This window comes from Mus caroli, unplaced genomic scaffold (genome assembly GCF_978045245.1).
Source record: "Mus caroli unplaced genomic scaffold, Mus_caroli_1 scaffold_7, whole genome shotgun sequence".
NCBI classification, from domain to species: Eukaryota; Metazoa; Chordata; class Mammalia; order Rodentia; family Muridae; genus Mus; species Mus caroli.
In genome coordinates this window covers 77,613,175-77,640,643 of record NW_028227262.1, presented here as the reverse complement: position 1 = coordinate 77,640,643, position 27,469 = coordinate 77,613,175, and the positions used below count along the sequence as shown (strand labels likewise).

The following is a 27,469-nucleotide window of genomic DNA, read 5'->3' as shown; positions in this document are numbered from 1 at the left end:
ATTGCCAAAGTAAAGACACTTCTATTTTTGGTTCAGCTAAAATTTCTGAAAAATAGTCCAAGAAAAGATAATTAAAGCAACAACTAGCAAAGTTCTGGTCTTTGTAAACAAAAACAAACAACAAAAATGTGGCCAACCAAACCACCAAATTCAACAGCCAGATTTACAACTACAGGCTAGTTGAGAGCAACCTGCCAGGAGACCTCCTCTAAATCAAACTCAGTGCAGTCACTGCAGGGTTCGGTTACGCCCACAGGCCTGCCTCTGCAAATGGCAGCTCTGTTGATCCATCTGCATGCTCAAAAAGAAACTAGTTAAAATATTTTTCATAAAACACCCTTATCAAAAGCTATTCAAAATAAGAACCTAATTGTTCTCCTCCTAGTCCACAAAGTAAAAGCTATTTTATAAATGCCTTCCAGAGGGATCACCTGCCTTACCCTTGGTGCGTGCGCAACCTCCTTTTATAGGATTAAGAGCACTGGTTAAAAACAAAACCCTGGCCGGGCATGGTGGCGCATGCCTTTAATCCCAGCAATCGGGAGGCAGAGGCAGGTGGATTTCTGAGTTTGAGGCCAACCTGGTCTACAGAGTGAGTTCCAGGACAGCCAGGGCTATACAGAGAAACCCTGTCTCGAAAAACCAAAAAACAAAAAAAAAAACCCCAAAACCCTAAGTAAACTTAGGTTCTATGTTGCGTCAATGGTAATTGGCATAAGAATTATAAAAAGGAATGTTAATGTAGTTTCTAAAGGAAAAGGTAGAACTGTCACAGCAACAAAGAGAATCAGTTACTGTGGTCACCCAAATAACGCAGGAGAACATCCATAACCCAAGAGACTTCGGAAGTATCTCACAGAAAAAGACCTTCCCTAGGGGTCCAAACAGAGTTGGGGTATATGAGTTCTTAGACAAAAATAAACTCAAAACAAAAGCACACTATATGGTGCTAAACAATGCTGTCAGTCCTCACTCCAATGAACATTTATATTAAGAGTGAAAGAGAGCAAAAGAGGGAAAAAATTGTAGTATGTAACAGTTTAACTAATATTTATACTAATTAAAACACAGGTGTTTTTAAGATTGAAAACATGATAGTTCATTGAGATAGCTTTCTTAACTATATACAAAATATCTAATTACAAGCCTGATGCTACAACTACAACTAAGATGCTAGCTCTTTAGAAATCTTCCTATCCCTGTCATTCTATGGAGCCAGTCTTTCTCTTGAGTCCCTTCAAACCTGAGAGGACTCCTTAGCAGACTGCTTCACCTTGTGCCCTGACCAATAGCTGTTTCTTACCAGGAGCTCCTTCCATGCTGTTCTTCCAGTCCCCCCAAAACATAGCTGGAGAGCCAGGGCCAGAAAGATCTTAAAGGTCCAACAAAAGAAGTCTCTAGCTCCTCCCCTACACCCTTGGCAGCCTGGGCTGAGTCACCTTCATGGTGGGGTGGCGTCGGGGAGGGGGCTCTAAGCCAAGGCAGTAGCTGCAGGAGGGGCAGCTCCAGGCCATCCAGCAGATTTTTTTGCCTCCAGTCATAATGACCAGAAGAACTCTCCCTAAGTTCCCCCAAGCAATTTGCCTTACAATAGACAGGAAATTTCCATTCTTTAGCATTCTTTTCTAAGAAGACTTTTAGAGTCACACCCAAATTGCTTCTCTCTGGGACACACCCAACTGTATCAGACTAACTAAGCTTTTTATATTTTATAATTAGGTTTTCTACATACAATAATCAAATATCCTGTAACACACAAAAAATAGAAGCAGTGATACAATTTTAATTACTCAGATACTGAAAGACACCATCTTTTTAGAGTTGACCAGGTTACCACATATTATATATAGGTGGGTGAAATCCAAAGCTTATTTTATTTGACCTGGCTTAAAAGGACAGGTCATTACATTAAACTGTCCAAATGGAGCTTAATAAGGACAGCAATCTCTTTGGTAGAGAGAACAAAAGCGCCAAAGCACATTTCTGTCTGTTTTTTTTTTTTTTTCGTTTTTTTTTTTTTTGGTTTTTCGAGACAGGGTTTTTCCGTGTAGCCCTGGCTGTCCTGGAACTCACTCTCTAGACCAGGCTGGCCTGGAACTCAGAAATCCACTTTCCTCTGCCTCCCAAGTGCTGGGATTAAAGGCATGCGCCACTATGCCCGGTGCCAAAGCACATTTCTGAGGTTCTAAACTGAACACAAAGACAGGTACTTGATTGTAGGTGGCTTTTCCCTTTGTAGCCCCTAAGCAAAGCAAGGGAACAGAATCCTTTTCCAAAGTCTTTCTGTTTCCACAGGCAACTGCAGTGGGCACAACCCAGCTATCCTAGTGGGCTGCTGACCCCATTCTAGTCCAGATAAGTAAGGGGCAGCTGTACTGCAGAGATAAAGCTCAACTCCACAGCCTACTCAGGTACCTGCCATGTGTTTACTCAACTAGGATTTTCACTGCCTCTTCACAGAAACGAAAATGACTTGCTTCAAAAACGAGCTGTGAGGACTGATGACTCAAAAAGAATAAATAGAACAGATACATGGTTATGAATATTCACTTTCTCTTGGGAATTACATAACTCCTAAGAAACTATGTATTTTACGTAATTAATTTTATGCAAACTAACTGCTCTATCTAACTTGAACCTCAAGAATGACAAAGCTGGGTTGGAAAAATCCCTAGACAAAGGTATTTCTCTATTTTAACCAACACTAGACAAAAAAGATTCACCAGTCAACCTAGCCATTCTGCCTTCTGCTATCAGAAGCCTCTCACATTAGCGTGGGTCTGGTTGTGCTGTCATGCATCTCAGCACACCTAGAGCTCAAAGGACAACAAGGGAATCAGTCTCCTACCAACATGTAGCTTCTGGGTCATCAGGCTTGGCAGCAGACATCTTTACCCAACTAAGCCATCTTGCTGACACTGTAGTTGTTTTGCTTTTTTTTGAATGAAGTTTGTTGTTCATTTCAAGGGTTTAAATAACTTTATAAAATCCACACTGACGTTTTTACTAATGTTTTTATGTAGTAACAAGTCAGATGTCAAAAGGTTACCTTCTTGTAACAGCTCTGGACCTTCTGGCGTGCTGAGGTCCCAGTAGCAGCACTTTTGATTACGATGCCCTTATTAGAATGGGCATCTACTACAGTATAACGTGAATAATCCTTACCCAAAATGCTTATGACTAGTGCTGTCAATTTGTTGGTTTGGGGCTTGACTATTGCATATACTTACTTGAGATGGCTTGGAATGGGACCCAAGACCAAACACAATTCACATATTTCTTAGTGTGCCTACATGGCTAATACAACTCTACCACTTGAAGTCAGAGTCGACTTTTCCACTTGGGGTATCTTGTTGGTGGCTCAAACAGTTTCTGAATTTAAAACAGTTATGAACTTTTGGATTAGGAATGTTCAACTTATGGTGTACCATCTTCTCTGCACTAAGAACACTTAGGTTGAAAACTGAGTACGCCAAGACCTAACCTTACAAACTGTGCTCAGTGTTGAACACAGGGGATAGGGATGACACAACATAAAGACATATATTTGAACTACCTGTGTGAGAGCACAGGTACAAAGACAGCAACAATATGAAGACAAAGAAATCACCAAAAAAAGATTTGACCCATTTTAAGTCAGAGTATGGAGTTCCTGCAGCATGAAAATGTTAATAAAAACATATACTAGCCCGCAGGGGGAAATTTCTAGTCATTCTCATATTTTTATCACAGGGAAGAAACATATCATTTACCAATTGAGATGTGAAACACTTACGAGTCTGGGTTTTATTACTGCTTCTTGTACAACAGCTTTCATTATCTACTTTTACTGAAGTTTCCTTTAAATTCTGTGACTGGGAACCTAAATTTGAAGGTTCGACCTTCTTTTCTGCACAACTATTAAGGCTAGTGACACCTGCTTTCACTTCTGGCTTATCTGAAAGGTCATCGGATGTGGAAGCTGCATGTTCTAGATGCTTCTGCAGTTCAGGAGTGGTGGCAATGTCCAGTTCTGCCTTAGAGGAAGTCTTTGCAGGCAAGCACTCCTTTGGAAGGCCAGTGACTGGCTGTGGAGCAGACTCCAGTCTGCTCTCCTGATCAGTGTTTGTTTTAGGCTGGATACTGCTACCTTTGGGCTCACTCAGAATTTTCAAGTCTCCAGCTCCAACCTGAGAAGATTTTGAAGAAAGTAATCCTTCTTTGCAGACATCTGGTTTTGTTCTCAGTACTTCAGGTTTTGTGTTTAGACAGGAAGAAAGTTCTTCTGGTAAGTTCTGCTTATGACATCTGAAAAACAGTAGGAAAAGTAGCATCAAGATCTCTCTTATCTCTTATCACCCTAAAAACGGTGCAGGCTGTTGGTATGGCAATCAGCCAGAAAAAAGAAAATTGTTGTGATAGAAAATTTTGGAAAGGTTTCTGTGAGCTGGGGTTGAGAAAAGTATCGTACACACTCAGAAAAATGCATTCTACATGTTCCCTGCATGCTCATGACCCCTGCTTCTTACAGCATAATGAACGGTGGCTTTTACTCAAACAAACATTGTCATATGGAACCAGGACATATATAGAGCAGCTAGGAAATTCATATATTTTTAATGTATCAAATTAAAAGTCTACATAAGGCCAATTATTTAATGTCGTTTTCTACTTCAGAAAAAAATTTCTTATATAACAAAACCAAAAATTATTTAAATTTGAAAGAGAAAACTAGTATTCTTGCTTACCAATACTTGAAAACTCAATCTCATGGAAGGCACATATATCAACATAAAGCTTTAAATGTATATCAGAAATAATATGTATATGAGAAACAATAGAAATCTCCTCAAATATGAAACATAAATTTAACATTACAAACCACAGGCAGCATAAAACACTTGTTCTGCTATTAATAACAAGCCACCATGAGTGGCCAGGACCCAAAGCAAATAGGACAAACTAATTACTTGCTTGTACATGGGAAGTTATTATTTCCTCTACTGCTTTAAAAATATTTTTATTTATTCTTTGAAAATTCAATCTTTATACAGTATATTATTTTTATTAGATTTATTCTTTTTTATGTTTTGCCTGAATGCATGCATGTACACCTCATCACCTGTGTGCCTGGTGCCCTTGGATTCCCCTGGAACTGGAGTTATAGATGATTCTAAACCACCATGTGGGTGCTGGGAATTGAGCTCAGGTCTTCTACAAGAACAAGTGCTCTTAGCCCCTGTGCCATCTTTCTAGTCCCCTCCCACTACTTATTAGGGAATCCATACTAGAGTTCTCTGCTTAGCCAAACACAAAGCTCTTATTTCTATAATATTTCTTTTGCCACTGCTGTTGTTTCTAACCCAGGATTTCATCCTAGAAAAATATTTCTCATTTACACTTTTAAATTAGAAATCTTTGTTTGGATATCACTAAATTTCCTACTGTTTCACCCTTCAAGCATACATACGCATGTGAGTACATGCATGTGTGTCTTTGTGTGTGTGTGTGTGTGTGTGTGCAGACTTGTGCACAAGCCAACCAACACTGGGCACTGTCTCCAAGCTCTATACCAGGCTGCCACCCACTTTTTTCCTAGTTAATTAATGTTTTCTGTCCTACACTATTTTACAGCTGTGTTCCTAACTGACTTTTCTACATTAAAGTCACTCTGACCCATATCTTCAAGTCTGTATCAACTGCCAAGTACAAGTTACCACTCACTCCCTCACAAGACATCCTTCCCTCAGTCTACTTTAAAATTCCAAGCTGCACATTGTATTCTTCACCTGTGACCTGACAGGCAAGCCTGGTTCCATATATCTATGCTCAGCTCTCCTCCATAACCACATTTTGACTACCACTGTGATTCAATGCATGTTAGGCTAACTCTCACTGTAACCACACCGCCCTCTCCTTCACACCCTCACTGATCAAAGTCTTCTACTTACAACCAATTCATTCCCTTTTCCTCCATGTTTGGGTGCCTCTAATACTTGAAGGCCCCTGGTCAATCTGTTCCAAGGAGCTCCCATGAAAATACCCCAGGAATATCAGAGACAGAAACAATGATTTACTTCTATGACTGAATACTTTGAACAAAGCACTACTCACCCTTGAGGAAGTTTTGCTCCAATGTTAGGTGGAGAATTGGCTGCCTGGGGAGTATTTTGCTGTCTTGGGTCCTTGCTAGATGGAGTTGCTGCAGTACAGCCAAGCAGGATCTCCTTAAACACTGTTGTGGGAACAGACTGTACAGGACACATACTGGGAGAGGCCTAAAAGATACCAAACCAACAGACATTAAATACAAAGCCCCTAGTGGGGAATTATCATATGTTAATGAAATAAAGGTAATTTCCTTTGTTTAATACTAAGTAAGCACAATACCATTGCCAAATAAAGACCAGCAGAATAAACAAGTAATAAATTGAATACCAAGGAGACTTATGTGATATCTATAAATAAAGCACCCTGTTTTTCACAAAACTTAAGTAATCCTGTAAGATTACAAGCTGATCTTTTTCAGAACTCTATTACTGTGTAAGGAAGAAATGTGGCAATTGCTTTATTAATGTAATGCATAGAGGTGAACTTTTAGGTGACAGCTTCAATGGTAGCTGTTTCACATGCAATCATCTGGACATGACTTGAGTGCCCACCACGCACTTACTGCGTAGATTGGCAGGAGACCAGACCACTTAGGACTCTTGTAGGCAGTGGAACCTACTGGGTACCACGATAAGCCTTGGCAATGCAATAAAGATTGAGGACACGATTCTTGTTCTTATGTGGCTCATCACAAAGGTCACCCCAAGCTGGAAAAAATATTAAGTCATGACTGGCCTATGAGAAAAAGCTAAGATATTTTCCCCCTTCCCTTTCCATATAATTTTACCTTTGTAAAAGTAAAAGTTGGATCCATATATTTATATTAGGTATAGAAACAAAATTTTCTACTATAAGAAAATAACAAAAACCAAAAAACTCTAGACCACTTTTGTATGGCTGACTGTGTAGTTAGTCTACCTAATTTTACCATCTTACTCGTAAAATGCATCTGCCCATCAGTCCTATGCCTCCTATGTCATCCTGCCACTACCTCTGTATTCACCAAATCCAAACCTAGTAACATCTAAACTATAACAGAAATTTCCTCAAGTTTTTAAAACGTGAGAACTGTCAACATACTAAATGCTGTCTACTCATAAATCATTTTCTCTTTTATTCGGGCAGCCTCGAAGACTATCTAGCACAGAATAAAGACACCCAAAAATAAGAATTTTTTAATTATCAAAAATTCTGGCGTTGTTTTAAATACTTTTTTAGGTCCTAAAGTATCTGATTCTTTCTGACACTATTTTTGTCAACTCAACTTTGGTTACACGTTGATTGCCTGTTGGTTTTGTACTGCTTGTTAGGGCAGGGGCATTGACTGACTACACTCTTGGGTCAGTCAACTTTATACCTCTTTTAAATAAAGACGTTAGTTTAGTTTATTTTTTTAAAGGTGCTTTTGACTATACTTTCATACAGTTCTCTGGTAATCACTTATTAAATAGGTAGCCTCCAAAAGCTGAATTACCAAACCATTAAAAACAATTATTCACCGTTTCCTTTTATCAACTATCTCTTCCATCTGCCATCTCCCTTCCTTTGAATACTTCTAGAGTTAATGTACTAATGTTTATTATACTCCGAAACCAATGAACTTCAAAATTCAGATTATAAACTACAGATACATATATTTTTATTCTGTACAGTATCTATCAATCTGCTTAAGTCAAGAAACTCCCCATCTTCCTCATTCCCGACATCCAATCAAAAGTCAATTAATCATGTCTCCATTTTCAATGTAGCCATTGGATCTTTCCATTTCTGTGACATCATTACTTTGTTTCTCCCAGGCTAGTCTGACTTCTCTTCCTTCTTGCTAATCGCAATCCTGACGCTCCTACCCTTCACAGAGCAAGCTTAGAATCCGATACGGTTCAGTCTTCAGGCGACTATCACTCCGTCTCAAGGAGCCCTTCTCTCTGCCCACAGTATTTCAACGCAACTGGCTTCTCTTCAAATACTCATGCTAAACGCCTTTCTAGTCTGGGCTCTGTACCTGCTATTCCTTCTGCCAACTGTTTTCACTGGCTGCCTGGTTCCATCTTCTTACTCTTAAATTGACTAATGTCCTCAAAATGTCAGGTTACTCACTGTAAAATAGTGTCTTATAGCCACTCCTTAGTTTTATCTAAATTCTTTCTACAGCACCTGTCACACTGTGAAAGTCTTTTACTTAGCTGTTCTCAGTGTCCTCACAATGTACACTTGGACACAGGCCCACTCCTTTATTTCCTGTCTGAACTCATCAAATCAGACATAAGGCTTGGTCAGGAACCCTGGTGGAATGATGTATGAATGACCAGATGAAAGACAAACACAGCAAGCAGTGCCTCATCTTCTTAAGTAGTTATAGATAAGTATTAGAAGTTACTTGAGAGGTTAGGCAGTATGAATGCTCACCACAGTACCTCAGTATCTCCTATATAGTATGCAGTCAATATTCCTTGGAAGGGGAGATAGAGTGGAGAGGGGAAAGAGGAGGAATCTGCTCCTTTTACAATGGTGATTCACCACAAAAAGGGAAGGATTTGGAGAAAAGCAGCAGCAGCAGCAGCACAGAGGGTAAAATCACTGGATCCTGATATCAAACCTTGGTTTGAAATCAAGTTTTTGGCACTTCTTAGCCACTGTTCCTGTTGATATAGTGATGGTAACATTCACTACAGTACTTGGCACACAGGAAAATCAGTTTTAGAGATAAGCTCTCTTAAAGCAATAAAATCTTGTACAGATGTTCTCAATTACGTGACTGTGCAACAGAATGGGCCTTAACTGTAAGTTCTTTCTCTTTAGGAAATGAAGAATGAATACCTCTCCATACCCTGCCTAAGACTCGACTCTACAGAGACACAACTCTTGATCCACAGCCCATCTTCACGCACACACTTCTGCACTGGCCTCTGACTTGACAAAGGTCAAAGTTTCTTCTTACCTGAAGAGTTTTCCCTGAAGGTCTTCTATACCAGTCATGGCAATAGTTCCTCCCTGCCAGCAGACGGAGATAATATAATTGAGTGTACGACAGTATTCTAAAAAAGTCACTGCTGGCTCACTCTTCAGCAGACTCTCCTAGTTAACCAAGCAGTGTCATACTCTGAGGAATAGTCTGCTAGGCAGAGAAGACCTTCAAGGAGCCAGATGTCACACTGGCAAACATGTTTATCTTAACCACACCACAGCCAAACGTCTCACCTACCTAATCCTAAGCTCCTGTCTTCCAAAGACCACGCTATGAGTAAGCCTGTACCAGTGCCACTGTATTTGGGAAGTGCAAGCACTGGGAGAAGGGTGCCAAGTGTGTTACTGTACTCACCCGTCACATCTACAAGAACTGCTTGTTTTCATTCGTTTCTTGACCTCTTCAGTTCTCATAAAATCTAGGTCAGACCAGTGTTTCTAAAACTTTCTCAATTATAAAAATCACCCAGAATATAAAAATATAAAAGAATACTGATACAGAAAAATATTCACAAGGAATCAAGGAATAATCTTTTAGTTTCAAAAGAGACATTCCAGGCCTCTGTAATACATGAAAGGAAGGACGAGAGGAAGGTGCTCAGAGGAATGGCTACCATTTCTTTTCTTCTCTATTATTTTTCTTGACTAACCATAAATTTTTAAAGTAATAGCACCAGGCTCCTCAAGCCACTAACACTCAAATAAAAATCAACACTTCCAACTTCCTTTAGAGTAGTATGACTTTAGTGTAAGAACTAAAGTTGGTATTTTTCTGTTAGTCTCCCACTCCAAGAAGCTCACCTATATTGATGACAAACTTAATGTGGACATCCACATTAAGCATATGAGCATATCACACTATAACCCAAACTCAAGTGATCCTCCTGCTTCAGACTTCTAAGTAACTGGGACAACAAAAGTGCCTGATAAACGCTGATACTTTTAAAATATGGACTGTGGTTCTTTTATCCATGTAGAGATCAACAATCTATCTCTAGGCTAGAGCTCAGGCTTAAGTTTTAAAGTTTCTACTGTGTCCAACAGTGAGTGTGAGATCACACAAACTTACTGAGCATGAATAGACAGTACAGCTGTGCTCAAAGGTTAAGTCTTGCTTCCTTCCCTAGCAGAGGGAGTCAGGCAGAGGATCACTATGCAGCAGCACGCTTTACAAGGGCCTCCTTAAACCTGTTTGCTTACCAGGCTTAACTGCCCTAGCCACACCCTAAAGAACTGACACACACACCCAAGAAGTCTCTACTGACCCCAATTCTGTCAACGTATCAGAACAATTTTTCTAATGTCCAAACAAGGTATATATATTCCCATTCCCTGACCCCTTCCCCACCTGACACTCATTCTTTTCACACCTCTATGTAAGCTGATCCATTCTCAAGAACAAGTAGCATGCAGACAACTGGCCTTTACTCACTTCTGTAACAGACTGTCAACAATTCAACCAACGTCAAATTCTCACGGCTATAATTCTACCCACGTTTACACAGCCTCTATCAACACAGAATTACCAGGCAAGATCCTCTGTGAGTATAACCATAAGAAGCACTGCAATCATTTTCTGTTTATAGTCCTTTAATATTTCTTCCCTAAAAGACTTACTATCCATTTCTTCTAGAATAAGGATCTCTAACCAGCTCAGACCCTCCTATACCGAGAAGTACACAGTACTATACATGGTCACCTGACCACATAATTTGAGCTTTATAAACTAGAATTGGTGTGCTCCAAGGCGCAAACATCCACATTTTTCAGTTCAGTTACTGTATTGGATCTTCCCCTACTTATTCAGCCCTAACATCTAGTCTTCCACCAAGCCAAATTAATGCTATGCTTTTAGGTTACTGCCTCACTTCACAACCTCTTATAGTAGCTAATTCCATCAACCTAACCAGTGCCCATGTTCTACTATTACTTCCTCCCAAGTCACATCATACACTCAAGACTAAACTAAGGCATCCCTTCCACCTCTGAAGGTGCTTCCTTTCTCTTCCCATGCCTCTTGTCCTCCAGGTATCTAGCACATAGTAAACACACCATCTTTCTGGTTTCATAGATGGGTATATTTGAAATTAAATGAAGACACATAATATTAATTTCTAATTAATTTCTACTACGACCTCTTCATTCTTCCCAGAACTATCTGAGTCTCCACTAAAGAGGTTCAAGCCTAGACATTTGCAAGGAAGAGAAAGGTTTTCATCACCTTGATTCAGGAACCTCTGGATGAAGTATCAAAATTCTTGTCTGAACAGACAAAAGGTGCAGGAAAGGCCATAGACTCCCAAATTAGCACATCCTGGTGCTGTAGTCTATTCCGCCTTTGATCCAGAACCCTAGCTAGATCTTTCCTTGACTTTATTCTCCATGCCTTAATAGCCTAACATTTAAGGGCCTCTCTTAAATCCTATAAGCAGTCTGCTTGGTATCATTCTAGTCAATTTAGAATTCTAACCTAGAACATAATAATGTGGGAAATTATTCACTTAACACATATGCATTTGAATCCCTAAACTATAAAATTTATTTGTCCTGTAACAGGTCCTAATGACAAAATGAGAAACAGCCCCAAAGAGTATTTCAGAAGAGAAATAAATAAAACATTTGAACTTACATGGCATCTATAAAAGCCAGTTTTTTGAGCCAAAAATTAATCAGCCATTTATTCAGAAAAGGTAATACATCTGTATGCTTAATCACAAATGAGCAATGCAAGTCATCACAAGCTAAGGGTCCCATTTCAACAACCTTCTCACAATCCTAAGGCTCTTCCCTTCCTCTCATGCCAGGCAAATTTCCAATTTAACTATACAACTCAATTACTTTCAGAACCAATTCTAATAGTAAAATTGTCATATACTGCAAATTTTAAAGAAATAACTAAAAAAAATGAAACTTTTAGACACCCAAATAGTGAACCCAAAACTTATATTATCTCCATCTGCTTGAGTATAGAAATTATGGCCAAGATCTGGAACTTGTAACAGCAGCAGACAAGACAACACAGAAGAACAGAACAAACTGCTCCATCACTATTAAAGACTAACATGCAATATTAAAGTTAAACAATGTTTCACACGGTGACAAAAATAAATCAGTTACCTCAGAGCAAGATTTTGCTTGTTTAGAAACCGAACTTCCGTTATTCTCAGAAGACTTGCGTTTTACAGCCCCAATTCTTGTAGAATTACCTATAATATAGAATAGTGAGTACATAGGCTTCCTTTTTTCACTTAATGTGAGAAAGAAAAAGAGAAGAAAGGTTTAATCAGTGTGTCTTACCACATGTCACAAAGTTGTCATGTACAACTTCAACATGAATCAGTGCTGGGTCGACAATTTTCAGTGCTGGAATCTTAAAAAAATAAAACAGATACTGGAAGAAATGTAAATGTTGAAAACAATTGCAAATTAATGCAACATGTCAATAGGATACCACACAAATAACTTCATTTAACAACAACTGTAATGCCTTTTGTTTCTAACTTTAACATTTTATAAAAGGAGGGTTTAGCAGGAAGAACACAGCTGTTCTGCACAGTACCCTACCCTGTAGGATGACATCAATTATCACTGCTTTTACCTCCTCACAGTTGACTTGAAGAGTTTTGGATGATGGGTTTCCATGTACAACAGTTGCTGAAAACCACTGAGTAGATGGGTCCAAGCTATAAATTTTTACTTCTGAACCAACAAGGTTCTTGTCACCTTTAAAAAAAAAGAGAAAAGAGTTCCATTCTCTCTCCTAGGTGTGGCAATATATTTACATTATCATATTCTATGGGACCAAGAAGTGCTAACAATTCATCCAAAGTGAACTCACTATCCTCTGAAAGTTTAAAATGATCTAATGCAGGAGTCAACAAGAAAACTGCTAAGGGGTGAAAAGCTACGGTTAAAAGAAAAGAAACTAGAGCAAAGCTTACAGCTATGAAGATGACTGAGAAACTAGTAACAGTAAATAGAAAAAAGAGATTACCACATAATAGCTTCTTTTTATTTTATTTTTTAATAGTTTTTTGAGACAGGGTTCTCTGTGTAGCCAGGCTGACCACAAACTCAGAGATCCTCCTGCCTCTGAGATTAAAGGCATGAGACACCATTGTCTAGCTCCCAAATATCATAAACTTCATATGACAAAAATTCCAAATACAGCAAGTCTATGCCAAAATATAGCTGGGTTTTGTTAAGTGCTACCTCTGAACTCTCAAAATTCCAGGAGCTTTAGCCTAAAAAAAAAAAAAGATCTGTTGGTCACATAGTACTATATAGAAAGTAGCAGCAAATTTAAAAATATTTTAGATTAAAAAAGAAATTTCCAATTACCAACATCAAAAAGAAAATGTTTCCTTCAAAAAAAAAATGTTTCTTTCAGTGAAAAGTCTAAATCCTAGCTTCTTATATATAGGCCTGTCACTGGCTAACTCATGAACTGTCAACAGCAGATTATTTACATACCTTGTAAAAGATGGCTTTCATCCAAATGTTTTACAATTAAAGCTTGAAATTCTTTACTGACTGTCTGATTATCAGTAAGGGAAAGCCGAAGACTGTTCACATCCTGTAAAATCAAAGAACAAAAGAGTTGTTTATAAAGGTTAAGAGTTGAATGTTTCAAATTGGTTCAGATTAAACAGTATTTTCTAACTATTTGACTGTACCTAACAAACGACTGCAACTCCAGTGAACTGAATAGGTCAAAACCTCACAAGCACTAAACAATTACAAGTATTTAACAGAATGAAGTTAAATCACCCAAGTTAGGAACACTGATGAACTATGAGAGGCAGGCTGGAAAGATGGCTAGGGATTAAAAGCACTTGCCGCTCTGCTAGAGCACCTAAGTCTGGTTGCCAGAGGCAGAGTCAGGTGCCTGTCAGCTCCAGCTGCAGGCGTTCCAATGCCTTCTTCTAGCCTCCAAGGGCACTCACACCACAACTGGCACACACACACTAATAAAAATTTGTATTCAAAAAATATACTAGGAGTCGACATGACGTAATTTTGGTTATGAGAATAATATACAAATCGAACCAATCAATCCAAATTTAAAAATACTCTATATCCCAAACCCTTTGGATGGGAAAACCCAGAAAATACACAAGGCAGGTACATACTGTTAGTTCATTGAAATTGTTTTAAATTTCACACAAACTCATGTAATCTAACTAGTATTCTAAATGCACTTTTCCTGTTATAAAAAGTGGAGGGACAAACAGACAATCTGAATGAATAGCCTAAGACTCCAGAGTAAGCCTCTTCTGAGACACTCTGTTCTTGGCAGTCGCTCCATTCTTGGCACTATTCCACAGTTCCCTGGTTTTGCGTGCATACCCAGTTATGATAAATTTATACAGAAACTGTCAATAGGAGTAACCTGCCAAACCCAACTTCTAACAGGACAAAGGAAAAAAAAGAAACCTGCTAAACACAGAGTCCTCAAGTAGCAGGCTTTTTCCTATGACTTGGTAGCCAAGAATGGTTCACTCATTTCTCCCACTGTAAACAACTAGTCTCAGAGTAAGGGGCCATGCTAGAAAAAAAACTACATTTCTTTGGCCAAGTTAACATCAGATAAAATCTAGAGGCTCCATATATGCTCAAAGCCAATCCCTAATAAACATTCAGGTGTGGGTGTTATTACTTAATGCATTTATTGCTATTACAGTTGAATCTCCAATTCCTACTCCCAAACAACAAAGATAGCTGCACAGGGCTCTCCAATGAGGCAGACTAACTCTAGTTCACCCAGAATTTGTTGTTGTTGTTGCTTTCTTTGATTTCTTTAAGTGAGGTGTTTCAGAAAGCATTATAAAACTACTCAAACATGAACAGGAAGAGGCAAAAATGCAGATTTCAGTTAGTGGTAAGTTTTATGAGTCAAATGACTGCAGTCAGTCACCAAGCACTGGCTTTCAGAAATCCTGAAAGCAAGAAAGTAAAGTATATCAAGAGAAACATTGGGTCAAGTCAAGTACTGTGTCTTATACACATTCTATGATATCACAATGAAAATTTTAAAAACAGGTACAAATAAGAACATGGTCCATAAAGAGGGACGAGAATATTAATTTGTAGGCAAGTATTTAAGTCTCATTGAACAAGATGTCTGAGACCCGTAAGGTCTAGAAAGCCATTATTTAGAGGTTCAGTTGGATCTTCAAAGCATCTTCTGCAAGACCCAACAGGGAGGGCAGAGAAACAAGTCTCATTCTTCTTAGAAACAAAGCATCAGAGAGCTAATTAGTGGTGGGCTATGGAATAGGTTACACCCAGAAGTTTTTTAGGGCCCAACAAATATGCCAGCTCATTTAGAAACCCTTTCTTATTCACAGATTATCATATTCAATGTCAAGGCAAACCACAAGAGTTTCAATTTCAACTTCTGCATATGTCAAAGGATTTTTCAGGTGCAACCTACATTACTTTAGAGCAAGCAGATAAATCATATATCCTCCACCATAGAATTTTACAGAATGATGCCCTAAAGAAATGAACTTTGACCATTCTTTAGCAAAAAGTAACATACATATTATAGCTCCTTCAATAAATTATGCTGACAGCCACAGTGCATTTTCCCTAAGAACTAATAAAAATTTCAACCTCTATTTTTCAGTCTTAAGAAACAAAACTAAGAAGTCTTTCACTGAAAAGCTAGGATACATGAAGATATAAATTCTAAAAGCAACGCCCAGAAATAAAAACTACTCTTATTACTGAGAAAGTAAAACATCTGTATCACTGTTAGCAATTCCTCCCTTTTAACAAATTCTTACCAATCACCTACGAGAAAGATCCAAGAGCTTTATTGTAAAAAAGATCTGAGTTCTGCAAACTGATTGGACGTGCACTGTGACTACCCTTGATGGTAAGAACTGACTACCAAATTGCTAAGATCGTTGAATTAGGGAACATGGAACAACTGCTCTGAGGAGAAATACAGGGGTTTTATGAACCTCTGGTCACATTTCATCAACTGATCAATAGGCAATAATTTTATCTTATATGTTTATCGGTTCAAAGACAGATATCTTCCTTGGTATATTACTGATCCATTAACCTTGAACCTCATGGCTAAACCAAACTTAGTAATCTAATGTATATTTCCTTCTTCAATACTTTCCTGCACCAGACAGCATTGTAACATTTAAGGACACTTAAAATAATGAAATTACATAAACACACACACAAAGTGGGGGTGTGGGGGGAGACAAAAAGAAGGAAAGAAAAAAAGAAGCAAAGGATGAAAATGGAGTGGGAAAGAAACACCATTTCTAGCCGGGTGTGGTGGCGCACGCCTTTAATCCCAGCACTCAGGAGGCAGAGGCAGGCGGATTTCTGAGTTCGAGGCCAGCCTGGTCTACAAAGTGAGTGCCAGGACAGCCAGGGCTACACAGAGAAACCCTGTCTCGAAAAACCAAAAAAAAAAAAAAAAAAAAAAAAAAAAACACCATTTCTAATCTGCACAATCAAATTTCTTTATATTATCAAAGCTGAAGTAAAAATGCAGAAGACATCTCTGTGTGTGACTTCAGCTGAGACTGGCATTAGGAAGCTGAAATCTGCTGCTCTGTGCAGGACTCCACATAGGGCCATGAATGGTAACAGCAACTGGGGTTTATAGCTACATTTGAGCAAATAGGCAAAGCTAAGACTCATGAATGAAGACTGCATATAGCATACCTATATAAACAGTAACTTTAAAAAATCACTTTGATATCACCTACCTTTTTCCACACCACACATCATCAATGTGATACCATTATCTTTTTAATTCCGAAGAGATAGCACAAAATCACAGGCTATCTAACAGATGCTATACAACAACTTTGTTAAATTTCTTCCCTACAAGGCATATGCACAAGGGCAATGAATAAGAGCATTTGACTTCTCACATTAAAAGAACTTCTATTTGTATGTTAAATACCATTCCAATAGTTTACCTGTATAGGTTTCAAAAGGTCTTTGGAAACAAATACACTTTGTTGATCTCCAAGAAACCGAACAGAAGTTATGGCTCCCAAGCCAGCTTTGTCTAGTAGAGATTTGTACATCTAAAAACAAAAACAAAAACAAACAAACAAATAATAGAACAAAAAACTGTTATGTCATTCTAACTATACTGACATCATTCTGGAAGCAGGAACTGACAACTTTCCACACATAAAGAAATAACAAAGCCATTAAGTTTTTATTTACTACAAGGATTTCCTAACATTTATGCTGCCACCAGATTACAACATTTATTTAAACCGAGTAATTTAAACCAGATGTCCATTTGGAAGTTATTAACACACAGGTCTACAGATCCATGATTTCCCAAAAACTGATGTGGAAAAGAAGTATATACATGTTTTTCTGAGAGACAGGGTATGTTTTTAGAAAATTCTTAGCTGTAAAAATACAAGGGGTGAAACAACCACAGCCCTATATTGTTCAAACAGCTATAGTAGCTTTGCACTCGGAGACAAATTCTGAACTTTTGCTAGCATCCTGCACAATCTGGCAGCTTTCCATCTGCTTCCCAGCGTCTCCAAGAACTCTATACCAGACTCTTCCTCCTTCAAGCTCCAGCTTGTGTCCCATGCAATCTGTCTGGGCTGTCCTCTCCAGACCCATACATCACTTTTGCTCCATAATTACAATGTAGGCAACGTGAAATCCTGTATGGGTTTAGTCTTTAAAGCTACAACATATTCTGAGCTCCCTCTTCCCACTCCCGCCTTCCTCATATCCTCTTTCTTTATTAATGCCCACTGAGTCCAGTCAGTGCTGCCTGTCAAAATGCACTTGCCACACTTTTTAAAAAATCAGCAGCAAACCTCAATTTTCTTAAAATGCTGACCATCTAACCAAAGCAAAGATCTGTGTGATCTGTCTTGCTACTTACTACCTCCATCCTGATTTCTTAAAAGGTCCTAAAAAGTCATGGGACCTGCCTAGTCATAGAGCTCCAACCAGGGTAGGCAGAAGGTCCTGAGTGCTCCCCTAGCTCTTCCACACTGCTACACATATTACACTACTGTTTCAAAGGGACATTATATCTCCTTTGTTTCACCCCAAATGGATTAAATATTCTCTATTTGTCAGTTCAATGAAACACAAGTTTTACTCACTATTGCAGGCCACTGAATAACTTGCTCAGGAATTTCAGGTGATTTTCGTTCTGCCAAAACCAGGTTATGCTCTACTAAAAATGCTTTTCTGAGAAGGCTGTAGACATCTATCCATCTTCTCTTTCTCCAAGACTCCCCATCAAACTCCACACACACCTAAACACAACAAAGCAAACTCAATTATGAATGCTGAAGTTGTATGCTTCCATTACTCTACTTGAATGTATGATGTTTCTACCAGGTATGCCTCCATTTCAAAGCCTACAATATTTATGATAGATAATCAGAAAGGGATCAAGCCTTAGCTCTCAGACTACTTTGAGATGCAAAAGTTCAGAGCATTTAGGGTCAGTGCCCTCAAGATGACCTCTGAAAGCCCAGAACTCAAAGAACCCTCAATTGAAGGGTTTTACATATGGTAATTAGAGTATGAACTTGAAGAGTTAGAAGGAATTTGAAACCCAAAAGAAATGCTTATTCCATTGCAATTGTTAATTCCGTCAACATTAAAAGTGGATTTAAGGCCAAGCAGTGGAGGTACACACCTTTAATCCCAGCATTTGGGAGGCAGAGGCAGGCAAATTTCTGAGTTCGAGGCCAGCCTGCTCTACAGAGTGAGTTCCAGGACAGCCAGGGCTACACAGAGAAACCCTGTCTCAAAACAACAACAACAAAACAACAACAACAGAAAGAAAGAAAGAAAGAAAGAAAGAAAGAAAGAAAGAAAGAAAGAAAAGAAAGAAAGAAAAAGTGAGATCACTAGATCATTTGCTTCCACTCATCTGCCTTTCTTTGAAGACGTTTTTCTTTACCAGAGTCAACACCTGCTGTAGTAGATGGAATGAAAACATCTGTACCTTTTCTTCCTAATGGGCATGCACAGTTCTTTTGTAGAAGACTGACATATAAACTCTAATAGGTCAAAGTTTGTTTGCCTTTGTTTACCATCATGTATTACGGGCAAACAATTAAACAATTTAACCAAATTATTAAAATGAATAAATCAACAATCTTTCTCTGGTCTCCTATCTTGTTTCTCTTATCTACATAGATGGCAATGAATTTCCACCTCAATACTGCCAACACTAATACTAAACCTTGACTAGTCTACACAGTTCTTTTTAAAAACTCACTAAGACTGGGCTGATGAGATGTCTCCGCAGTTAAAGGGCATGTACTGTTCTTACTGAGGACCTGGGTTGGGTCTCTAGTACTCAACAGTGGCACACAACTTCTAACACCAACTTCATGTTCAAGACTTCCTAGCCAGAATTGAATCTGTTCACATCAGTCTTACCCAGCTTTCACCAACAGTTTTGTTTTTTATTTCTGTGTATCAGAAACAGGAAAAAAGATAACCATAAACAAAAGTACAGATTAGAGATCTGGGGCTTGACTCCCAGCTTTGATAAACCTTTTAGAATGATTTTATATTAACAAAGTCAATGTGAGAATATAAGGAAACCAACTAACCTCAACCTCAGGTCAAGAACAATTATTCTATATGATGTATAATGATACAGGCCTGGGGAGTCTGAGGTACAGCATAAGGACTGATTTCATATTCCCAGCACCATAAAAAGCTGAGACAACATGTGCCTATCATTACAGTGGAGGGGAAGAGACAGGAGGATCTGGAACTCTCGAATTTGAAGTACTTACAAGGAAAAAAAAAACCTTACATACTGAAAACTGTCTAATTATTTTAAACTGCAAAATGGCATCACCATCTACAAACCTCAACTCCCAAAACAATACAATCATGATTTTAAAAAGAAGAACAACAAAAAAACTCTACTATTTTATAAAATTTTTGTTGGGTTGCATTTATAGATGTCCATGCCAGTGGCTGGACAAATCTACATAACTTTAAAGTATTACGTTGTATTTGGCTAAAATTCATACTAGCTTTGGCTTTAAAAAAAAAAAAAAGATGACTTGTACAAAATCTGTACTGTAATCTAAAACTCATGAGCTTTCTTCAACATTTTTTTAGTTTCCTATCAAAACCACATATATCTTTTAGCAGCTAGTGGAAGTTTGTATAGCATGCCTGAGGTCCTGAGTTAAAAGTCAGGCATGCTTATGAAATGCAAGGGGTTAGAGCTCAAGGTCTCCTTCAGATACAAATTAAGTACATGAAACCTGTCTCAAGTTATCAAATAGAAGGCACTCCTTTCAAGATGTTCTGCCAACATTTCTATCAGATGATATGAAAAGATAACTAAAGGAACTCACATAAGTTTATGAGCTGATCAATCTACCTGGTTTCTGTGTTCTTTCCATGGGAATACAAACAAATGTTATTTACGCTAACAAACTATGGCTCACCACCTGCATTTTCCACATTTGCTTTTAGTAGAGTGTAAGTGGTACCTATTAGTCTATCAAATATCTTGATTAGATTTTGGAAAGTTCTAGATATTTCAAGCTACTTTTTCTCCCAAGAGTAAATAAAGTCTGCATGTTACATGGAGTAATGTTACATCTAATCAAGCTATTCTCCAAACCTACCAGTTCTGGTTTAAACTCATCTCACCTGGGTATTTAATCATAAAACCATTGAAAATGCCAAGTAAAATGTTTCCAAGTTCAGAGTAGGAACATAGAAAATGGTGGTGTTAGTGTAGAAGCTTTGATTATGTGTTGACTCAATGTCAGCTCTACAATGCATACAGTACTCACTAGAAGTTTCACCATCCCATAAAGTAAAAAAAAGAATCCAGTGAGTGTGCACATGTGTGTGTGTGCAATGGCTATGTGAAAATCCTACAGCCTAACATTCAATTATAAGAGGCAAACAGTATTTATTGCACTGTGCTATTGAGTTTCTAATTTCACATAGCTTTGCTGGCAGTGGGATTCATAATTTTCCAGTTCTAACAAGCAACAGGACAGAGAGCATCCAACTGCTGACAGTAGTAAGAAACTGTATATACTTATTTGCTAAAGATAGTCAAAGGAAGGAGCAGAAAACTCAAGAAAGCAGACTTAAAGACGCTAAAGACCTATATAGGCAAGGTAGGGGTAGAAGACATTCCCAACATGCAAATGTATCCTTCACCCTCAAGAAGAAACAGTAGGGTTAAATATAACAAGTCCTTAAAACTAGGAAATGGCCACTGACTCATCAGTAAGTTATTCCTGTTTCCCCATAGTAAAAGAAAAGGTCTCCCAAGACCTTCATTTATTCATTGAAGTATTTAAACACATACAAAGTTCCAGGTGTTAGACACAAAGAAACATGCCAAGTAAAGTACCCTAACCCCACTCTAACTGATATTAAAGCCACTGCCTGAGGTCTGGAGAAAAGAGTGAACAGTTATTTAACTTCTTTAAATCTCAATTCCTACAAAAAAACCAAAACCAAAACCAAACAAAAAAACCCATCTTACCTAGTAGGATACTTAGAAGGGTTCTAAAGACACTTGCCACAGAATAACTATTTAACAATGACCTACTTTAACTACACTCTTTAACTCTTCAGAGTCCACTACTCTTTATATTGCTTTTCTAATCCTTAAAATCCTTTTGTTACAAAGTATCTTTCTAGATGAAACAATGTTAGGCAGCCTTTACCTTGTATTCCTTCATCCAGATACAAGTCTAGAAAGGCTAGGCTTGCACTAGCAGTAAATGGACAGTCCCACTCACTCAACCTGAAATTCGCTTGCATTTAGTCTAGTAACTCCACCAGAAAAGACACCCTCCAAACCTGCAAGATCACTAAGCCCAGATGTAAACATGGCTTTAATTACTTGACTCTTGCTTTAATCTCACTGAATGTAACTTGGTTAGAGTTTTAAGATACATTTTTGTTAAATACAACATGCTCTCTAAACTTAATTACTTTTGCTACTCAACTAGGGAATGTAGTGATAAATGCTTGGAAAAAAGGAAGCAATTTGCACCTTACAAAATGATTGAGTTGTAAAAGTTTCTCAGCAAGGCAAAACAAAAATTTTCTTGAACTGAAATCCTAGAAGACACACTGCCAAAAATGGATTCAAGTCCTCCTGTCATTATTTAATAGCTAATTACAACAGCCTGGACCAAAGACTTGTCTGAAAGTGAAGCTCCTTCTCAAAGGCTTGGGGGTGGGGTGGGGGGTCAAGAGGGATGGAGATGAAAAGATCTTTAACTTTACATGTGAAATCCAACAGGCCCTTCGTCATAAGAGAAGGAAACCTAGTCTCCTGTCAACTTCCCAATAACTAAGGTCGATAAAGTTTAAATATTGCTCCCATTTAGATCAAATAAATGTACTACAATTTCTTTTTTAAACTTGACAGGAAAAACAAAACAAAAAACAAACAACAAGGAAAAAAACCACAACCATGATTGAAATCTAGTACACAATGCCTGTATTAGGTAGAAAGGTAAAAGCCTAAAGCAAATAGGTTGGTCATCTGCATACACCTATCTCTAAAACTTGATTTGGTAAAATAAGTAGAATGGAGGAAAAAAGTTATGTTTCAGAGTATAAGCAGTAACAGCATGGCACAACTCTGACCAAGCAGTATGATGGCTTAGGGGGACATCCCTGCAGGGAAACTTCCTGGATATGTTAATTTCTAAGGATGGGGTCCATAGACTACTAAAAACTCTGTCTCCTTAGGTACAAGTCTTCCCCAGCAACATGGGATCAACAGCAAACAGTGCTTTGTAGCCGAATGCGCTGCTTTAAGGACCGAGTGCGAGTATATTGTTAGTGGTCACTGTGATGCTTGTTGTGGTTAAGTGCCCAGTGGTCACTCTTACAACATGTAGACAAGGCACACGGTGGGAACTCTGAAAACACATACCCAAGTAACCCTTTCCAATGATCCTCTCAAGACTCATGATGGTGTAGGCATGCACTGTCAAGCCTGAGTTCAAATGAAGTGTTTCAGAAATCAACATTTAACTGACAATGGCTAAAACCTGCTTCCTTTAAGTAGTTTTCAAGAAAAGGGCAAAAACACAGAAGATTCCGAGGCATGTCCATTACTCGGTAGAAATAGTCTGTCCTGACAAGCTTCCTCTAAGTTATTATCACTATGGAGCCTTTGTTAGGAATCTTTTTTTCAGATGATTTTTGCACAAGGAGTCTTTGTGGGCACAATGGCTTCCTCACTGGTTATTTCCCTACTATTTTTTCACACCAATACTTGTATCACAGAGTAGGATTCATTCCTTTCAAAAGATCTAACTGAAAAAGGTTCCAGAATGTGTTAACTGGTCACACAAGTTCCATTTCTCCCCTTCCTTTCAAACACCCTATATGGGACAGCTCCACCCAAGGCTTCCATATATGGCTGTAGCCACACCAACCCAGCCTCATTAACAACCAGGGACCTACTCCTGCCTTACTAACCATACCTCAGCAAATACCACCAGAACAAGCCAAACAGAACTAAATAGATAAAGACAACTAAGTTCCTTCCCTTACATTTACACTTCACTTCCAAGTTGTAAAGTTTAAAAAGTTGAATGAAGAAAGAAAGAGGGACATCACCATCTGAAATCGTCTTTTTTAAAAGCACTTTCAAGCTAGCCTTCAATGATTCTAAATGTCATCCACTTGTTTAACGTATTACTAATAAACAATACTCCTCCCATTGGGGGCATAATCAGACTGTCCCAGTGGGACCCAGCGCCTGCATTAATGAAGCATGTCTGAACAATCCTAAACCCATTATTAATCTGAGGCCACTGGAGCTCTAGGCCAAATACACCTTGACACTACACCCCATTTCAAAGACTTTCACGGTCTAGAGTTCTGCACCTTCTGATCACCTGCCAACTTTCTAGTGGCCCATTTCAGAAAAGGGAGGGAGGGGCGCTCAACTGTCCCGTTACCAAGGTAACGGGAAAACCGTCTGACTGCCCAGCCCCCCAGAAGACGGTTTTGTTTGTTTGTTTAGGGATTTTGTATTTTGTTTTAGTCTTTTTGTTTTTTACCTTCAAGTCTTTCTTGGTAACGTCGGTGTGGGAAACAGCTCGAATGGTCCCCGACAGCCAGGGCCACTCAGCAACGCGCTCCAAGTCCCAGTTGTCCTGGCTGCCGTCGTTGCCTTCGGCTGCGGACAGACTGAGGAATCGCTTCCCCACCAATACCGGCCAACTTTCTCCGAGCGTGAGCACCATGGTTTCCACGCCAGCAGGAAGGGCTCCTCCCTGCAGAAGGCACAAAAACAAAATGCGATGGGGGGCGGCCGAGGTCGGAGGCGGCCCGAAGAGACGAAGCGCCGACGGGGACCGGTGGAGTGACACCCCCGCAGGTGGACTCCGCGCCCCAAGCTGCCACCCGCGCCTCCCCAACCCCCCAGCACTCCCCCCCGCAAACACCCGCCCGAGTGCCGCGTGACCCTCTCGCCCCAACAACTTTCGCTTTTTCCAAACCTTTCAAAGCTGGACACTGAGAGAGAGAAGGGAGGACTGAGCTGCAGCGCCAGTGCTTTTGCCTAAGTGTTCGTCCCCTCGCCCTGTTAAAGAAAAGGCTCCCTCAGTGCCTAGGGCCCGTCTCAGCGGCCGATCCCCGCCCCGAGCGGCCTCGGAGCCGCCGTGGACTCGCTCGCGACTCGACACTTGCCGCGCCCCCGCCCCCCGCTTCCGGGCCGCCGGCTCGGGCGCACCCCCGCCCGTCCTGAGCCTTGAACCGAGAAGACGCGGCGACCGCCCGCGCGGGTCCTTCACCCTTCTCCCTCTGTCTCCCGCAGCCGAGGCCCGCGGAGCGCTTACCCCGCCTCCCGCCTCCCTGAGTCACCCGCGACGGCGGCAAGAGAGCCCAGCCGCCCAGCCGACTCTAGCTCTGACTTGGTTCAAGAGCTCTCTCTCACAAGACACGCACAGCCTCCCGGGCCCGCCCCCTCGGAGCCGCTGCCACCGATGATTGGTTGAGTCGCGGGGGATGGGCGGGGCAGCCAAGGAAATTCTTCGTTTCTATTGGTTATGCTGAAGAGGGCGGGGTGAGGAAAAAAAACAATTCCTTGGCTGCCTCCTCCCTTCCCCCGCTCCCAGCAACGACTCGAAGCCGACCCCCCATTAAAGCGCGCAGAACGCGGTCGGAAGATCCCTCCGCCGCAGCTCCATTCTTCCATTTGTTGCCTCGCGCTACGCAAAAAAGTCCCGCCGAATCGGTTATCGACTTTGAGGCCAGGAAGAAAATCACACAGGCTCACAGATAAGACTGAATGGGGAGACCCAGGATCATGAGCGCCTATTGGATTGCACTTGAAGCGCGTAGGCTGTCGAGCGAAGACGGACCTTCCACCAGGCGGAAGAATCTCACGGGAAAGGGGCGGGGGCGGTGCACAGCCTGCGGGGGAGGGACAGCACTGGGACGTGCGGTTTCAGGCGTACGCAGCTAGAGGGGGAGGAGCGACTAGGCTCTGGGGGCTCCTGCGCAGGCGCTAGAAGGGGCGGACTCTTGGAGCTTGGGCTGATGGGTGAAATGGCCGCTGGAGGCGCAGGCGCACGTGGTACTGATCATGACTGTCTAGGTCCGCCATTTTGAAGGATAAATGAAGAAAGGCATTGAGTTGCTGGAAAACGATGTTCATTAAATCTAGAGGCAAACCATCTATTCAAAACTATGTGGGATGTAGGTTTTTTTTTTTTTTAAAGAAAATGTAAAGTGGATTTAAGACTTTTGAAACAACAAAGAAATTGAAAAAGTAGATGGAGTTGATGATAAAAGTGATAATGGAAGAGGTGACTTTGAAAGACAAAGGAGAGAAAAGATGGTTTTGTGGTTTGGACCAGAGGATTCTTGGTTGAATCAGAAAATTAAATGAATAACTGAAGACTTCTTTATGAAGCCTGGTGTTTTAATATCACAATCTTTATTATAAAATGAATGGAAATTTAGTTTTAATAGTGTGAAAATGAGAATTCAGAAAAAGTTCAAAATGTATAAGGGAATGCTATACAATGCAAATTAGCGCCAGGTGTTTATTTTGAAAAATATTTGGTTTGAATGTATGACATTAGAATGTTAAAGATTAAATAATGCTGAAGTTGAATAAAACTGAATTGAATTTATGATATTCAAACCATTAAGAGGTGGGAAATGGAATGAAGGAACCTATCCACTTCAACAAAAGGCAGAAATGGGAACAAGAAAAAAAAAGAAGAAGAAATTATGGTTAAAAATAAAACGACAGGAATAAGTCCATTTATATTTACAATAAATATAAATGGGTTAATTTTATAAATAAACATGGAGAGGTACTTAGTATTTAAAAATTTTTTTGACATAAGAAAAGTACAGCAATAAGAAGCTTGAAACTATTAGGGTAAAAATTTTATAAGACTAATCAAAGGAAAACTACATTAGCATCTCTATACAGTTATACATTATTTAATACGAGGGATATATTCTGAGAAAAGCCTGTTAGATGATTTCATCACATTGATAACATAGTGTCCTTACAGAAACTACCAAGTCACTGAGAAAACCTTATGGGATCACTATTGTATATATCACGTGTCATTTGCCATAATGTTGTTATATGGCATATGACTAAGAGTAAAAGCATAAAAGGAAGAAATCTATTAATAAAGGATTGGGTCTATAAAATACATTATTGAACTATTCAAACTGAAGATATGAACTAAGTTAATAGTACTAAACAAGTTTTGACAGCTTATAATCCCAGTAAATGCTATAAATCCATTTATCTCAGAAATAAGCAGTTTAAAATTTTAAAACGAGAAAATGTGGAGGACTTAGATCACATAACACATAATTTGGAAAATAACTGCTGAGGCGTAAGTTCTACTAAAACAAAAGACATTTTTGTTTTAGGCATAAATTCTACTAAAACACACACACACACATTTTTGTTTTATTCATGATTTCATAACCAAGAAAAGTTGGAGAGATAGCCAGTGTACTTTATGAACTTACAAAGTCCTATTACTAAATCTGAACAAATAAAAAATTAAATAACAACAAAAAATACTTACAAACATAGATGGAAAGTTCTTTTATTTAGTAGAGTTATTAGAAAACAATCATGGTTTTTGCTATTAACTATAATCATTGTATAAAATAATGGATTTCATTTGGACATTTTCATATGTAATCCATTTTAATAATATTCTTTCCCATATTACCCTCTCTTATTTTCCATTGTATTTCTGATACTCAGAGCTGCCAGAAACATTAAAAGGAAGTTGAATGTTCATGAGCTTAAAACTTTTATAGCTTCCTAGAAACCAGTGTGTGAGTATGTGTATGAGTATGTGCCTGTGTGTATATTGAAAAAACTGCTAACAAATATGGACTGGAAGAAAGG

The 27,469-nt window shown here is 39.3% G+C and overlaps 1 protein-coding gene across 4 annotated transcripts in view; it reads right to left on the bottom strand.

Moving 5' to 3' along the window:
* Positions 1 to 25,367, bottom strand: part of Kdm3a (lysine demethylase 3A) — a 43,772-nt gene extending 18,405 nt beyond the window's left edge. Inside the window, exons 1-11 of one of the 4 annotated variants that reach the window (XM_085840537.1) lie at positions 25,349 to 25,367; positions 24,570 to 24,652; positions 24,129 to 24,344; positions 18,186 to 18,341; positions 17,013 to 17,123; positions 13,528 to 13,630; positions 12,653 to 12,777; positions 12,352 to 12,424; positions 12,172 to 12,260; positions 6,094 to 6,257; positions 3,776 to 4,287 (exon numbers count right to left, since the gene is read on the bottom strand). In XM_085840537.1, coding sequence (XP_085696663.1) covers positions 3,776 to 4,287; positions 6,094 to 6,257; positions 12,172 to 12,260; positions 12,352 to 12,424; positions 12,653 to 12,777; positions 13,528 to 13,630; positions 17,013 to 17,123; positions 18,186 to 18,341; positions 24,129 to 24,314 — 1,519 coding nt within the window. In that variant the 5' untranslated portion in view covers positions 24,315 to 24,344; positions 24,570 to 24,652; positions 25,349 to 25,367. Of the gene's footprint in view, positions 1 to 3,775; positions 4,288 to 6,093; positions 6,258 to 12,171; positions 12,261 to 12,351; positions 12,425 to 12,652; positions 12,778 to 13,527; positions 13,631 to 17,012; positions 17,124 to 18,185; positions 18,342 to 24,128; positions 24,345 to 24,569; positions 24,717 to 24,908; positions 25,008 to 25,348 lie in introns of those variants that run through there. The other 3 variants (XM_021164263.3, XM_029478437.2, XM_085840536.1) reach the window with 3 other exon arrangements.
* Positions 25,368 to 27,469: the final 2,102 nt, after the last annotated feature.